At 42.0% G+C, this 17,951-nt stretch overlaps 1 protein-coding gene across 1 annotated transcript in view; it reads right to left on the reverse strand.

Annotated features, from left to right (window-relative positions):
• Nucleotides 1-4,527: 4,527 nt before the first annotated feature.
• The window catches only part of ARSB (arylsulfatase B), a 142,490-nt gene continuing 129,066 nt past the window's right edge, over nt 4,528-17,951 (reverse strand). The window contains exons 8-9 of the mRNA XM_025047766.1: nt 7,872-7,994; nt 4,528-7,094 (exon numbers count right to left, since the gene is read on the reverse strand). Coding sequence (XP_024903534.1) covers nt 6,829-7,094; nt 7,872-7,994 — 389 coding nt within the window. The 3' untranslated portion in view covers nt 4,528-6,828. The remainder of the gene's footprint in view (nt 7,095-7,871; nt 7,995-17,951) is intronic.

Here is a 17,951-nt window from a genome sequence, read left to right on the forward strand (position 1 = left end):
GGACAATAAATATAGGGAAAATCCAATCTCCAGGCACTGAAATACAAAACAATGTAGCATTTTAAAGCCTGTCAAACCAGCACAATTTTAAAAGTTGTATAATTTAAGTACTGATACAAAGTAAGGTCAAGTTCTATTCACGGATGGTATTATGTGTAAAACCTTAGTGAAAGCACAGCGGAGGCACCAACTAACGGCACCAATTTCTCACTTCTCCATTCTGCCATCCTGGTCCCCAAGACCAGCTGTCTCCCTGCTGGGGATGGATTAGCTAGACCTTGGCTTTGCTCTGCTCGGTAACCAGGTGGGTTTGCACAAGGATAATCACTGGCATGACCGAGTCTGAAAACCACAGCAGCACAGTCCTCCTGTAGCACCAGCCCGGATCTGGCCTTAGGGAGCAGACCCCCACCGCACCGCAACCCCCCAGGCTGTTTTGAAAGAAGCAGAGAATTCTCTCACTGACATTTTCCCTTGCCAATCAGAAAGATGAGTTGTAGGCATAATTCCTATGGCTCAGCCACTTAACTTTATATTTAAGGCAACTAAGTTTAACCAACTATAGAAATCAAAGCATCTCTCTAATCAGGTCCTGTTGACCAATACAAAGCTCTCCAATTTACATAACATTTTAAATGAAAACGTACTATCTGAACCTATACACAGTCATTTTTTGTTCCTCTTTTCAAGGAGAGACCCTCACAAAGCAACATTCCTTATAAAGTCCACACATACAGGCTAATTTCTGCATTATCTTATTTCATCCTAATCTTCAGAGATAAATCATTACAAATAGAACTTTAAGAGATAGTCTATGGATCTGAAGCGTTTGTTACTCTTCATCTCAGAGCCTTAAACACAGAAGACGAATGATGTTCTACCGATTTTGTATAAAAAAGTGTAGTCAGGGTGGCTGGTAGGAACCACCACCTCCTCCAGAATTTAGCAAGATGGTAACTGATTGTAACTAACGATTAAAGACCAGTTGATGCCAACTGCTTATTCAAGAACACAACAATAAATTTTGAAGCCAGCACCATCATCAAAAGCTGCAGTGAGCTTTAAGAACCCACCTGAAAATCTTGCCTCTCCTTCATATCAGTTATTGTGCTGTCGGTTTTGTGTCTGCATTCACTGAGACAAAGGTATAGATGGCCACTAGCCTCCGAGACCTGTGTGTGGAAAGGCGATCTTAATAAAGTCTCTTCCAGGCTGAGTAATTCCAACTCCTTTCAACTTATTTTAAAATTTATAAGCCTCCCATTAGCTTTTTATCCTCCTACTTGCATACCTCTTTAGTTGGCATTTCTTGTTGGCTAAACTGTTGCACTCACCTCCTCACTGGCTTCCCCGGCCCCCACTCAGCCCAGGCCCTCTGCCAGGTTGATGTTCACTCCGGAGGCTCCCTGGGTCCTATTTGTAAAAACTGGACTTCCAACAAACTATCCTCTGCCCTTAAAGGCACAGGACAAAAGGAAGGAAGCCCAAGACTGCACGTTGCTGAAGAGAACAGTAGAGAGCGGGGCTTTTTAAGAGCAATCTGGATTCCATTTCCAACTCTCCTGGCTGTGACTTCATGCAAGATAATTTTTAAAATGGTAAAACCATTTATCCAATGATTAAATATTACTGTGAGTTTAGCAGCCGTTGTAAAAGTCAAATGGTGTTTGGCGTACAGCATGTCCTCAGTGAAGGTTAATTCTTTGCCTTGCCCCTATAATTAGCAAGATATGGCATACCTGATGAGCTAAATTACAATATCCCAAGAGGTTGTGGTGGATTCAGGCCAGATGAGGTCCACGTGGGCACCTAGGGGGAATGAGCTGGCTGGTGAGGCAAAAGAGTAGGAGCAGTTTCTAAGCACTGGTGACACCGAGTCTCTGGGAGGGTGGCTTTACGATCTCTGAGACCATAGATTATAATCCTGGAGTTTAAGGCTCAGGGAATTTCTTAACCCAAGAAACGCCCATGTTGTCTCTTTTTTCCTCCTCTCAGTGTTTATTTCTTCCGAACAGTTTTTCTCTGTATGTTGCATCTCCACCAACTTGTTTATTGACTTTCCTGGCTTCTTCCTTTGGTTGAATCCTCTGTGATTTTTCTACTGTATTGCAGAGGATGTGTATATTGGTTTCTTCTTATGTTTACACATTTAACTCATTTTGAATGTGTCCCTAGCCTCAGGGTCCACAGGCACACGAGCAAAACAAACTGTTAGGAAAAGAGCAGCTGTGATTCGGGCAATGGAGGGGACAAAAGCTCATCATCTAGATCACCTAGTAAAGTCACCAGTCACCATGGAGTGCCACCTGGCACTGTCACGGTGGGGCCTGGGCACACATTGAAGATGGGGTGTGCCTGCCCGGAAGGAGTTTCCTTATCTTCACATCGGGGTGTCCCGGAGTCACAGCCCTGGCACTGGTGATAACGAATCATTTAGTGAAAAAGTTATTCGTTCTTTTTTTTTCTTTCCTCCCAGCTCAAGAACAGTTCCTAGTTCAAGTTTAAGAGCAATTTTAAATTCATTGTGGGTATTTTCATGATTACCAATGATACTAGTTTCCCCTTTGCCATGATGATAAAACATCGTTCCTTAAAATTACTTATTTTAGTAAAGAATGTAAATTTAAGGAAAAGCACCATGTTAAGACTCCCAGTAGCGAAAGGGCCTACGTGAGCCACAGAGGTCTGGGTTGGGCCCTGCGGAGCTATGGGATGCTGGGGTACCCTCCTGGCCCCTGCTGCCTGGGGAGCTCGACCCACTTTTTTGGGGGGTAAGTGGGGATCTGTGGACCTCAGTGACAGAACACATGCAGGCCCCACTAAGAGGGGCCCTTCTCCTTGGCTCGGCGTCTTGGATGCGGGGCCCACACACTTCCATTACCTTCAAGCCTTAAACTCAAGACACTCGCATTCAAGCGCTGGCTACTGTGAAGCCACAAGTTAACATTTTCATACCAAACAGCTGCTTCCCTAACAGGATCCTCTAATCAAAGGTTTTAACTTTAAAAATAGCTTATACGGAAAGAACTCACTGGTTTCATGGTATACCAAAGTAAAAAGCAAAACTTAAGGTAAATGAATTCCTTTGCAGGGCACAAGGCTCCATTTCCTCTGACTCAGGAGCCCCTTCACCTCCCCTCTGCCCTGTCCCGGGACCTCCTGTCTGCTGGGCTCCCTGACGTGAGCCCATAGGAGCGAGGCCTGATCCGATGTACCCATGTACCCTCACTTGCTGCCGTCAGCTGCCTCGTCCTTGCCCCCAGTGCATAGTGTGAACTTGAATGATCCTGGCTACAAAACACTGGCATAGAGGGCAAATCCCGGCTTTGATTCACTTTATTGCAAATAAAAGCACAATAAGTCCCGTTTACCTGAGGAGGGGAGGAGCGTGTGTTTATCTCCTTTACTCTGCAAGACTCTGCTGTGGACAAGAGGCAGGTGCCTACTTACTGGTTTGATTGCTTGCAAGCTGGCTCCTCAGTGCCCATGCCCCTCTTAAGGCCCATGGAGAAGGAGTAAGAGGGGGTGGGAAGAGGAAGAGGAAGAGGAAGAGGAAGAGGAAGAGGAAGAGGAAGAGGAAGAGAGAGAGAGAGGAAGAGAGAGAGAGAGAGAAAGAGAAAGAGGGAGAGAGAGAGAGAGAGAGAGAGAGAGAGAGAGAGAGAGAGAGAGCGAAACCATGCCCCTCCCTTTGAAGTAAAAATCCTGCAAACATCTATACTTCATTAATGGGATTAAAATGAAGATTTCCAGAAAAGGTGCCATTTTATTTATCTACCATCCTCAGTCTCCAATGAGGGCTCGACTGGGCAAAATGGGATTTGAAAACCAATTTGGGAAGTGGGCCACTTAATTATTCTCTTTAAGGGGTATGAAAGGAGGTTAATGGTGGCTATCCCTGGGTGGGTGGTTTATGAATTGTTTAATTTTCTTTTATAGTTTTCTGTATTTTCTAAAATTGTTACAGAGACATCTCTATTATCAGAAAAATAAAAAAATTATTAAATACATTAAAAGCTCAGTGATTGATTACTTGGGCAAATCAGTTTGAGAATGAAACTCCCTCTCCCGTTTCCCGATGGTCACAAAATTCTGAACCAAGCCACCACTCGCCTCTGCTTTGTGCCCTCTGGGGGTGGCTTCCATGGCAACGGAGCAAAGGTCAAAGAGGTGTGGTGGGTACCTCCATGCCATTTAAACATACCTGCTCTCAGCAACTGGTAAGAGTGATCGCCAGGTGAGCAGGTGAGCAGGGGAGCAGGCTGGCCTGAAAATGAACCAGTCTACATAAGCAATGGTTATTCTCTTGTACAAAAAGTAGAATCAGTGGTGACTAGGAAACATAATAAAAATGGGACAACACATTTTTTAAATTGTGGTAAAAACTACATAACTTAAAATTTCTCATTTTAACCATTTTAAAGTATACAGTTCAGAGGCATTAAGTTCATTCATGTTATTGTGCAATCATCACCACAATCTAGTTCCAGAAATTTTTCATCACCCAAATGGAAACCCCGCACTGATGATACATTCTGAAAGATAAATTTAATTTTTTTGTCCCTTAAACGTAAAACAATTGTCAAGTAACAAAGAAAAAACAATAAACAAAAACCTTCTTTAACGGTACATTTAGAAAGAAATAACATTAATACCTCTCATAACAACATATGAATCTGTTCGCATTCTGGTACAGAAAAAAGAAAATCTAATGAGATACATTCTATTATGAATAAAATAAAATTTCAAAAGTTTTATAAAAATTAGTCTTTAAAATTCCTTTAAAAGCTATTGAATGCCGAATATCTACACTGTACACAGCAATCAAGGAATTAGAAGTGGGGACAGCTACCGTGAGTACAGCAGGGATTGCAAAGAGGTGTCACATAGTGACGGCCCCTAATCTGACAGTATTAATAGCTACCTACAGTCCTGGGATTAAAAAGATCCAGAAGAAACATCTGTTCTCGGTAAGTTCATAATATCTACCACAGGCTTGGGAGTGAGAGGTAATAGCATTTTGGCCAGGTGTTTGCCAACCCAAGAGCGGGGTACAGGTTGGTAACTGGTGTCATTAGTTCTAGCACCATTTCCTTCCAAACATCGTTTTTTAATACCAGATAATACTGATAATGAATTGAAGGATGGCTATGCCAGGACCTCTATCATATTATTTGGTGGTCTTATGAAAAATAGAACTGAGGATTATTGTCAAAGTGTGCCTATAGCAGGCATATCCGCACCAGAGGACATTACAATTTACTACGGCATGTGCTATGACCACCCGGATAAGCAGACGATGCTTCTCCCTTAGGAGGGCAGCTTGAGGGAAAAAAGCAATGGTTGGAAGAGATTTATATTACCCTGCATATTCAGCTAATTGGACTAGCACTTTTCATGGTGCGAAATTTTCTCATTTGCTTATTTGTCCCTTTATTCTTTTTTTTTTTTTTTAAAGTTTACTGAGTGCTTTCTATGTACCAGGCACTGATCCAGGCATTGGTGATAAGCAGTGAATGAAACAGTGAAGCTAATGCAAAAAAAAAAAGTGTATAGTTTTTGCATACATTACTCTTTGGAGCCAATCTGGGCTGATCTACGTCAGTAGGACATAAGTGGGACTGAGAAAGGGCGGGCACACGACAAACTGTGCTAGGTCTTCTGTGCCCTGCCCCAGAACCTCAAACAAGCAGGAAAACTGAGAGAATAAGAGAAATGTGGATGTGCCCGCCTGGCTTCACCGAGGCCCAGTGTCCCAGATGCTGGCCATTTCCTTTTTCAAGTTCCCCACTTCCATCGTCTCAGAACAGTATTATTCGTTTCTGGGGATGTTTCCTCACTGCTGGGGTAGAGCAGTGCAACTCTTACTGTAATACGAGACAAAGCCACACTCATTATGATACACTCCCTGCAATTAGAAAAATCCTCACCAAACAGATGACACAGACCCTCACCTCACTCGTCCAGGCTTTGGCCACTGTCTCTGGGCAGGGCTCTTGCTCCAGCATAGGGGCAAGAGGCAGGCGGGGCTCAGCAGTGTTTCCAAACCAGTGGTGCTCAGAGGGGAGAAGCAAAGCAGCCTTCGCAAGCACAGGACGCCTGAGGTAAAAGGAAGAGCAGGAAGAGAACCACGAGGAGCTGGGAGTAGCAGGAACTCTAGACAATGAATGATGGCGGAGGGGGAAACTTGGGGATAAAAACATAGTTCTTTATTGTAAAAATCAGAACCATGGAGTAGGCATATCACCAATACTGGCCTTAACAACGAAATGCTGCATGATGGGGGAGTGACGAGGTGAGTGAGCGAGGGGTGAACCAAGGCAGGTTATTCACACAGAATGCCCGAACACTGTGTCTCACAGACAGGGAGAACCCCTGGCCAGCAGAACCATTAACAATTGTCTGCTCCCTTCATTTGTTACAAGAAATGTGAGTCACTCTAATAAAACCGGCTATTGGCAGAGGGAAATCTAACATCTGACTTGTGAGGCAAAAGGAGCCAGCTGCTCCAGCCTCCAGGACTCAATAACTTCCTATTCCAGATCAAGTTCCCAGCTGTCCCACAGCTCAGGAAAAACGGGATGGACCCAGCCACCCTCTCCTTTAGTCACACACCCCAGCCAACAACCGGAGTGTTCTAGATTTTATCAGCTCTTAAATACACGAGGGATTGAAATTAGACACTTCAGTGTGGTTTAGTGGCCTGGTGAACCCGGCGAACCCAGGTTGAGAGAACGGATGAGACAAGAGTCACACTAGTAAAGGCCTAAAGTCCAACTTGCAACAGAAAGGTCTTCTAGCCCCCGCCCCCACCGCAGGCTGCCTGAAATCCTACATCCAAGGGCCCCAAGCCCCAGTGCTCTTGGGATCACAGCGGGGGTCCTGCGCTGGGAAGTACACGGGCACTGAGTGTTTGTGGTAGAACTGAAGCCGGGAGAGGAGCTGCTTGACGATGTGGGGATAATCTCGTGACAGGTCATGTCGTTCTTCTGGGTCCTTATCAATATCAAAGAGCCAGAGGGTCTTGTTCGGTGGGTCCGATGAGGGTATCTCAGAAACATTGTATTGAGATGGTGGAGGGAACCAGGAACCACAGCCTGGCAAAGAAATGCAACGGTTTATTGGGAGAGGCATGGTAGGCAGGTTCTAATTTTGAGGAGGGAGTTTGGGAGACAAAGCTGAGCTGGGTTGTGGGCATGAGCACACAAGGAAGACGGGGTCCCTGATGCTGTGTCTAGATCCGTCTCAGACTCTGACTTCTGGTACTTCAACTAGACATGTCCCGTGCTTCACAACCAGGGGCGCCCAGGAATGTGCGTGTGTGCATGTGTGTGTGTGTGTGTGTGGAGGTGGGAGTTTTAGTTATCACAATAACTTTGCCGGGGGAGGGGTGCCACTGGCATTTAGCAGTCAGGGATGCTAAAATGTCTTGCAATACATGGGGCAGTCCCAAACAATGAAGAATTGTCTTGCTGCAAATGCCAAGAACATCCTCATTATAAACACTGCTTAATTGCATCACAGCATTAACCACCAGGCCACATATTTAAAAAGTATTTAACAGATGTCACTTTTAGAGAATGTACTCAGGGGAAGCAGCCTCCTCCCATCCCACCAGCTACACCATCGGTTTAGGATGTTGCTTTCAGAGTCTCTTGGGAGCCACACATATTCGAAATCCTTATTTTCCATGATACATTAGAGTAACATCTCTTCCTTTTACTCCTCCTAGTTAATTCTTCTTTTTTATTTTGGTGAGGGGGAAAGGGTCAGGATTAGTAGCTCACTCTACTCCCGCCTCTTCCTTGTTCAGTGCATTGTTCAGCAGCCCCCAAGTTATGATGCCACGTTTTGGGAAATGCTGAGCATTCTACCTGGGAAGCCTGTGAGGAGTTTCCAGCTCCCGTGTCTAATTGCAGCATGGACAGACGTGTTGAACGTTGAATATTCTAGAAGAGAAGAATCATCCTTTGCTGGAGCCGTGCTGTTCCCAGGACCTGGGAAGAAACAGTTTGGGAGAATTAGATCACCGTTATTGGAATGTGTCGTTGTAAATCAACATTTTATGTCCATCTTACAGAATAGTAGCTTTTATTCAACAGTGGAGTGTAAATGCGTACCCTGCCACAGACATGAATTTTCTATTAAATATAAACAGAGCTATAGTTCCATTAAACATCAGTCGTAAACCACCACAAATATAAAAGAAATCCCAAAGAGATTAGAATACTAATTCATCCTTAAAATCACTATGTTCTGCCAAGGTACAGCTGGCCATATGTAGAAAAGTATTCTGTTATAGCATGGTGGGTTGTTTTTGTGCATGTGTGTTTTTACTGTTAAATGACAAAGTTTAACAAATACATTTGCTGCATATACTTATACCTATGTAGACAATATAATACACTATAAAATGTTCACTTTAACAGAGTCTATCTCAAGCTATGAGAGTTCAAGCATGCCATGATAAATTGCACATATAATTTTTTAACCACAGGTATGAAATCTAAGCAGCACTCTCAGCCAACTATTTAGACAGGATGATTATGGTTGCAAGAATGAATCTGGTCCATAAATTATTGGCTGGTATTATGGATCACATTCACTAATCCTCTTGAGGTCTTATATTAATTGATCAAACAGGTTTTTGAGGGGAACAATTAATATTATCTCCCTTCCCCTGCTGAGTTTGGAACTAACTGAGAGGTAGAGGCCAAACAAAAGCCAAACTCGTTGCTTTTGTTACAGATAAAGTTGGGTGGAGAGGGCATAGTTTCAGATCTGTGGCAGAGGCCTTGCTAATAACTGACCCTTGACTTCGAAAGACTAAAACATCCATCCCTCATCTTGCTGGACGCCCATCGGGCTCCCTCAGAGTGCACGGCTCAGAGCAAACCAGAGTGCTTCCACCTACCCTGGGGACACGCTGGTTCCAAAACGAGAGACAAAAGGGTCTGAATTGAGCATGTTAGATGCTTCTCTGGGGTAACTCCCTCTGTCCCCCGCTTGTGGGGAGGAGTGAGTAACGTGCATTCTACTCTAGTTGAAGATCCTTGTGGATCCCTGAGGGCAAGTAAGGAGGTCCCCCACCTCACTCCTACCTGTCTATGTTTAAAAGCCTCAACTTAGGGCCTAACTGTATAATTTTTAGTCTGTTTTAAGTCTACATTTATCTGTTGAGTTTTCAAATATGGTCACAGCAATCACTTTGGGTGTAATTCCAAAGGCAGCGAGACTACCCACCCAAGGACTACTAGCCGTGGTGTGTGTGATATGTCTGTAAAAGTGCACTCTCCATCATAGTGGTCAGTCCATCTGTCCACCATCCTGTTATAATAGATTTTGAAAGCACGCTCCTTCCTGCCAGAGTTGGGCTTCTGTGCTGCTCGGGGTTTAATGCAGGAAGCACTGTCAGTGGTGGAAAAGGCAGGGTCCCCGTCTTTTGTCAGTTTTGTGGAAATGACCTTGGAAGAGACATACTGGAGACTGAGCCAATAAACACTGGTGGTTTCAGATCTTCAGTCTTAACAATCATATACCAACAAATCATTAGCACCAAAGAGGAAATCTTTTTGACTTCTTGTTTCTCTATTTGCTTGTGGCTATTTTGGCTCCAATAAAAACGGATGCTTCCAGTGATCAAGACTTATGAGCAGTCTATCACAGGAAGTACGTTCTTAATATACAGACTGTGGTAGAACTGGGAGCCCTCATGATTTACTCCTTACAAATTTGTATAAAGGCCACATTTTGATACCAAAGAATGTTAAATAAAACAACCCTGCTTTGTGCACATAAACAAACAAAAAACGGAAATTCGGCTATCTCGGCCATATTTATATTTATATACATTTTTCTTAAACGGGAACATAAAATAACTAAATAATAAGTAAGACTAAATGATGAAAGATGCTGTTATCTCAACGATATGTTTTCATTTTCAGAAATTCAACAAAAGTGAAAATTACAAGGAGCAACATAACTAACACCCTGTGAGCTGTCACCCAGAATGAACAGATGTTATCATTTTGTCACATTTGCTTAAAAAAAAAACAAGATAATGAAGATGAAGCGACAGCCTCCTTTGTCCCCATCCTCAATCCTCGTCCCTTTATCCCCTCCCCCAGAGGTTGCTGCTCTCACAACTAAAGTGTAGTGTTCCCTTCAGCCATTTAAAAATACAGTAACATATATGTGTCAAAGAATAATACATATAGTACTGTCATATACTTTAAAAAATGTATGCAGTGTTATGTTATAAATATTCTGTACTTGTTTTTCATCCACTATTATATTTTTAGAACTCTGTATTTATAAATGTATATATTTAACTGTTTAAGATTTTGTTATATAAAAAACTCACATTTTTTTATATAGCACATCCTGTTGATGGGCATTTAGGTTGCTTTAATTTTTTTTCCTACTGTAAGCTGTCCTGCAAGGAACATAGTTGCCCGCATCTCCTTGCACACAAGTACAAAAGTTTCCCTAAGTATGTTTCTGGAAGCGGAACTGTCCATTTGTTAGGAGCACACGTTTCCGACTTAACAACACATACTAATTGGCCCTCCTTCCGGTGATAGCCCCATTTCTCGCATCCTATACCTGATACTTTTGGAATTAAGATTTTTTGCCTATCTAAAATTTTGGAGAGAATCTTCATCTTTTTAAAAATCACTCGATCAGCAAGAACGTCTTTCTTCTTTTATGTCGATCCAAACATACGTTAATAATACTCGTAGAGAAAAGTACGCAAATCATGCTTGATGAAGAGTGCACTGTCCCCTGTAAACACCAGCCCACGCGAGAAAGAGAACATTCCTGATACTCCAGAAACCCATGCTGGCCTGGCTATTATCCTCCTCTCCCCACGGTAGCTGCTATCCGAACTTCAATTGGTGTTTTCATTATTAAATCAACAGTATATTGGATAGATTATCGAGAAGAGAGACAGAAGGAAGAGATTTCTTAGAATGTTAACAAACTTTTGGAATTTCTCTGACAGAGTTGGAGTAGATCCAGATTTGAGAAGTATTTATTGATTAACAAGTATGTGGTAAGAAGGCATTGTTTTGCATGAAGTAATAAGCAAAGACACACGAAGAGGAGTTCTGAATGTAAAATCTAAAATATTTAGGGACTAAAGGTTATAAAAAATAAAATTCCAAGTTTCCAAGTTTGGCGATTGGGAAAATAGTGTTGCCAATAGCAGAACAGAGACGCTGGAGCAGGAATTAGTGGTGATAATGTGATTCTGGAGCTAAGCATACTGAATGAGGTCAAGGTAGAAATATCCACACATATTGGAGCGAAAGCACCGGGCCCTGTATGAGAGACCGAAGCACACGCCAATTCAAGCACCATCTACAGTGCAGTGATCATTGAACCCTGGAAATGGATTAGTTGTCTGGAGAATGAAACAAGAGAAAAGCAGTAGCTCAGAGAAAGAGCACTGAATGCCAAAGGAAACTGTCAGCAAACAAGGAAGAGAAGAAGAAAACGATATGAGGGGGAAAACCAGTTGACCGGGACATGACAGAAGTCAAGAGAGGAGAGAGTTTCAGACCGTAAATCGGAACTACCAAATATTCCGCTCATCAACTTGACGGATGACAGAAGGGCACTGGATTTGTTAACCTTTGGGCAGAAACTAGGGAGTTTAGAGAGAAGCATCAACAAACAAATCTTTCTCTTTTCTAAGCTGAAAGCCTCCTCTAAGATAATAAGGATTTCTGGCCAGACATAACTATTCAGTTATAAGTTGGATTAGTCATGTGTATTGATTTTGGATGTGAAAAAGGAGATCAGTAGAAAATTTTAGGGCAAATGAAGGAAATCATTATGTTACATAACACGTAGTAAACTTATAGAGCTCCTTATCTGTGCAACCTCGGGAAATATGAAGTCCAAATGTGCAGAGTCAGGTAGACCAATGGTTCCAGTGGAGAACTGTTCTCTAGAGCCAGAAGCGGTTCCAGAAGCTCCTTGAGAGTTGTCTTTTGATGGGCTGGTGAGTTAGTTGACAGGGCCCAGGTTCTCCATCTCCATCTCAACTGGTTTAACCCTTAAGGGAGAATCTGTAGTATTTGCTAAATATATCGTACTTCTCTTTTTTGTTGGAAGAAAGGATGTGTAGCTAAAATATAATTTGAAAGACAGTAATTAGTGATAGGTGATAGATTTACCAAACGGGGAAGGAACTGGAGGATGCCTGAGGATACATCTGACCTTCTGGTGTTCAGGTGAAGGCAACCATGTTCTCTCATCGCTGTACGATGCATCCTCCTGACTCGCTGGAAACTGCTGTCTAACATAGTCTATAATTGTATTTTATGAAATATATTATTTTTTATGACTATATACTTTATATGTTTATTTTATATACATATTGGAAAACACAAAAATGTATGAACAGAAAAATTAAAATTACCAGTAAATTTATTAGCTGCTGTTAATAAATTTTGGTGTATAATCCTTGAGAATTTTAACTACACAAAGCTTAGATAAAATAAACACATTAGTTGACTTGCAAATAAGAAGAGGTAAGTTCATAGAAAACAAACTTCTCATGCCAAGAGAAAATTGGGCAGAGTAGTGAGGCGTCCCAAGCATCAGTGCAGGGGTGAACAAACCGTCTGGGTCTCTTCCTCTCTGGAATGTTGTTCAAGCAGAATGAGTTGGGCATGGCTGGAGAATGGGGCTTAGGAAGAATTAATGTTGTGACCAGGGAGGAAAGCACTGCTAGGGAGGATGACGAGGACATGGCTGTGGCACTGAAGTGAAGCCTCCTCTCCCCCCACCCCCAGAAGGCCACGGTGCACAGCAGTACAGAACATGCACTTTGGGAGCCAGACTGCTGGGGTTGGAATCTCAGCTCTGTCACTCACAGGCTGTGTGGCCTTAGGCATTAGCTGATCTCCCTAGGCCTGGGTTTTCTCATCTGTAAAATGAGGATATTATCTATATCACAGGATTATTTTCTGGCCTAAATGTGATGACACATTGAAAATCTTTATTAATACTATGTCCAGCATATAGTAAGTGTGCAATAAATGCTATTATTAACAGTTGTGCAATCTTGGCAACTTTCTTAAATTCCCATACCTCAGTTTACTATCTATAAAATTAGTATAACAATAGCAAGTGAGATAAGGCACATACAGTACTTAGCCTAGTATCTGGTATATTTTAAGACTACTGTCAACATTAAAGATAATAACAGCTAATACTTATAAGCATTTACTGTATGCTTACAAAGATAAAACACTGTGTTAAGTGTTTTAAGTATATTAACTCATTTAATTCTTTCAACAGCTCTATGAAAGAGGTAATAATGTCTGGCAATAACTGTTACTGAATGTTAGCTACTACCAGTAAAATATGTTTTTTTCTTTTATATCCTCTTTTACTCAAGACCTTACAAAGAGAAGAAAAGTAGGTAGAAGTCATTATTATACCAGGAAAAAAAAATCGCTTCTGTGGTCTGGGTTTGGAGAGGACCTACATTTGCTCCCGCATTCATGTTCTAGAGTTTGAACAGGGTTAGAGAGGAAAAGCGTCAATGGTGAAAGTTTTAATTTGCCACTTTTAGAGCTTAGTCTCTTATCTGCCCTGCTGAGTGGCCTGCTGTTCATTTCCACTGAGCTCTTTTTATTTCTGATTACTTTTATAATTTACAAAGATTAAAGTTTTATTCTACCTCTAATGATCCATTTATTGCTCCTGCTAGTGTGATTCCATCTTTATACTTTAATGGCACATGCATATTTATTTATAGCAAAATTTACCCACTTGGGCTAAGTGGGGAAAATCTCCCCGCTTTTCCAGGTATTTGATTGTCAAGGTGTTTCCTAACATGGAATAATACTGTCAGGGATTTTTTTAACAAACAAGTAAGACTTAGGTTTAATTAGCACAACTACCTTCAATTTTTGTGCTTGAAAGTTCTTGAAAGCAGCTTGTTTGTTAGTTTATCATGTGATTCAATATATCTCTTAGAGTTTATTTACATTAAACATTTGATTGGCTGATCATTTCTTCATGGCTCAATCCAAGAAAAGTTCAAAGAATTCCATGTTCAAAGTGACGTTCAAGTTGCTAGGCTCCTTATTGTGCCAGTTAGTCTGAGCCTGTTTGTCCCCCCAGAACATAGTGCATTTGGGCTCTGACTGGACAGACGTGCTTGGTGCACATGTGGATCAAATCTCTAATGGGCTCAGGCCATGGCCGTTTCTCATCTCTCTGTGTGGTAAAGACTGACATACCCAGATGTGAATGTGTTCATTGCTGTCTTGATTCTTGCTTTGAAAAATCATTCTGGATCTAAACATAGAAGTTTTTCTCTAAAAATAGTCCCCGCCGCTGCAAACACTGGCTAGAACCCCCGCACTCTGAGCTGATGCTTCACTGACCCTCTTTGCTTAATTTTAGAGATGGAAAAAAAAAAAAAGCCCCCAACAGCCATAGCCCTCCCAGCTTAAAAGCTGGGATTTACAGACTGTTAGGAATTAGCAACAGAATTCACTATATTAGGACACAAGTTCTGCAAAAGAACTGAGAGAAACCACTGTGCATTTTAGTAGCTTTTAGAATAATCTCTTTCTATTATCTTATTAAGTGATTTAACCACTCCGAATGCCTGTTTCCTTATATATAAAATGGGAATAAAAATAATGCCTACCTCACAGGATGACTGTAAGGATGACATTACAGCTATGTGTGGTGAATGCGCTGTGCACTGGAAGTATAAAAATCTCAGTTACAGGTCTCTTGAATTCCCACAGAAGTTGCCAGAGGACAGGGTACAGTGACAAAACAGACTGACCAACTGAAAGAAATCATTTCAATTTTAGGTGAACCTATGGCCTTTGATTGATAGCCATCAAAATCAAGGTGTGATCGACTGCCCAACTCTGAAACGACTGTGAGATCCGAACCAGCGGCCAAGGGAACAAGGTATTATAAGAAAATCATGGGTGAGAGGGGATGGGGAAACGAGGAAGTATTAGTCAAAGGGCACAAAATTTCGGTTATACAAGATGAGTAAGTCCTAGAGATCACCTGTATGGCACAGTGCTCATAGTGAACACTGTATTGTGTACTTAAAAATTGGTTAAGTGTTCTTATCACACATACACACACAAAATAATAATAAAGGGGGCAGAGGAAACTTTTGGAGATGGATGTTTATGGCATAGATTGTGGTGATGGTTTCATGCATGTATATTTATCTCAAAAAACATCAATTTGTATACATTAAATATATATAGCTTTGTATGACAATCATACCTTAATAAAGTGGTTTGAAAATGAATGAAAAAAAAAGTAACGTGAAAAAAATGTGACAATACTACCTAAATTCTATATACTAAACCAAAGAGCTAGCCAAACTTGTTAAAAACGAGTTTGAAATAGAACAGAGTGAAATAGAACAGGAACTCCCAGTTAAGGTTGTACTCTGGGATCGCCTGATCTGCACAGTCACCCAGTATTTAACTCTGTGCCCAGCACAGCTCAGCTCTGGCCTCTTGCCTGGCCCAGCCTGGCCATCATGGGCTGCCTGGCCTTCTGTCATCTTTAGCAGCATCCTCTATTATGCTTGCAATGGTCTTGACATAGTTCCTCCCTCCAAACTCTATGCAGCTGTCCATCATACAAAACAGCTAAAGGCAGAGTCGTCCAATTTCCACAATGGTTCACTAGCGGCAGTCTCCAGTGGACTCCTCAAGCTCCATGGGCCCCAGAGTGACAGCCAGTGGCCAGAGAACTCTGCTGCATGCACCCATGTGGACACAGGTGTGGAGCGGGAAGAGGCCTGTGGGCCTGGGGAGCATGTTGGCTTTGGGGGATGGTAGTACTGCTTTGTGGGTCTGGGTAACAGTGGGCCACATGCCCTTTGCCCTTCAGGGCCACCTCCACCCCTCAGAACCTGTGCAACTCTGCTGGAGGAGAAAATAGGGAGGCCTGAACACCATTAAAAATTTCCCCCAAACTCATCCTGCCCCTTAGTTCTAGTCTTAAACCTGATTGCTCCAAGTTTTCTGTTATACCCACACTACTTATTTAGAATCCTGTCTCTCCTTGGTGAAATCCTTACAACATGAAACAGGAGTGTTGGGGAAAATATGCCAGACATAAGGCTAATCAGAAAAAGGTGAGGAGGAATATTACAGATGTTATTTATTACCTACAAGGGAAAAATCAAAATGCTCATAATTTTTATATATGCACTCCACATGACATATTTCAAATGAATCTAGGTTTATGATTTTCAGTTTACAAAGTCAGTCTCTCTGACACCTACTCATTCAGTCCATATTTGATATTTTAAAAGTCCTAGTGAAAAAGGAGCTTTGATGTGGCTTGCTCAGCCTAGACAGAGTTCAAATGTTAGTCATTATTGAATCGTGCATAATAAGTATTCAGAGAATGTTCCTGTATTACAGGGAACTTCAACAGTTGGTTAAAGTCTGACATTAGCCAGGAGTGTCACTTGAGTAGCATAAACCAAAACAACAGAGAAAACAACCATTCGGTGAATCCTAAACTCAGGACTATCCTAGTAAATTAGTGCATTTTTATCTCCTAAAACTTTAGTTCAAATTGAGTCTTGAATAAATATTCTATTTTATATTACTCATTCATTTGCCTATTAAACAAATATTTATTTTGTTGATCATTTTATGAGCTAGATATTAAATCTTCGAAGTGAATAAACTGGAATACGGCAGGTGATAATAAAATAATTTCATTAAAACACCATAAATTCTAAAATAGTGGAATGCCCATCTGTTGGCTGAGTGAATAAAATGCACAAAGTACGAGGAGATTCCCAAGGAAAGAGCAACTGCCTGGGAGAGGATCCAGGAAGGTAATGCTCACTGGTCTGGGCCCTAAAGGACTAGATGAACGTGACAGGTAAAGAAAGCGTGACAAAGATGGTCCAGGGAGGAGGAGTGTCTCTCTTTTGGAATATGTCATCTCCTTATGGAACTTTCCTACCCCTCACAGTTTATGGACTTTCTCTGGCTTCACCACCTTTCTGCTGCCCCCGTGAGCCGGCCTGTCTTCCTTCAGCCCCGTGCCCGGAGTGAAGAGTAGGGGGCAGCGGCAGAGCAATCCTGTCTACCTGACGGCCCACCGGACAGCTTCGGCAGCTCCTTTCTGATGTACCACACGCACTACCGAGCCCTGCGCCCCAAGCCGGGAGCCTCATCTCCACAGCTTCCTGTTGTGGTTAAAGTGGTAGAAACACACAGACCGAGAAGAGAAAGGGGCAGAGGATGGAACCCTGGAGAAAACCAACATCTGAAAGGCAAAGCAGAGGGGAAGGAGCCTCCAGCAGATTGAGGAGGAGCTAGACTAGAAGAATGTTTCAGAAACCATGGGAAATATTCCGTGGAGAAAATGGTAACTGTTGAAGAGAGGGAAAGTATGAGAAAGCAGGGAGGGGAGCACTGGATTTGGCAAATAGGATGTCATTGATGACTGTGGAAACAGCAATTTCACTGGGCTTGAAACATAAGGCCCATAACAATGAGCTTACAATAACAAAGACAGATAGAGGACTGGGTATTTTTTCTAATCATCTTCCAATTAAAGTGAAAACAGATGATCGTGTCCAGTTATGACATCATTGTTCGTGTGCCAACCACCATCTCCATTCTGATCCTGCCCACAACAGGCTAATCTAATGCAGAACTACAGCTATCCTTTGAATTCACATTTTTAGTTTGTCTCTCTCTAAATACAAGTTTTTCAAGTAATTGGTAGAGTCCGTCAGCAAATGGCTATAAATAGATACTGTGTATATAAAAAAAAAGGGAAACTAACCAAAAATATTCATCTTCAGCCTGTGATTAAGATGATGAGCATGAACCAGGCCGAGTCGTCTGTTCTCTGGCTAGAGATAAAAGAAGAAAGACTCCCCCGTCCCACAACATGGCATTTAGTGA

The sequence above is a fragment of the Pteropus alecto genome, unplaced genomic scaffold (assembly GCF_000325575.1).
Source record: "Pteropus alecto unplaced genomic scaffold, ASM32557v1 scaffold20, whole genome shotgun sequence".
In the NCBI taxonomy this organism is placed as follows: domain Eukaryota; kingdom Metazoa; phylum Chordata; class Mammalia; order Chiroptera; family Pteropodidae; genus Pteropus; species Pteropus alecto.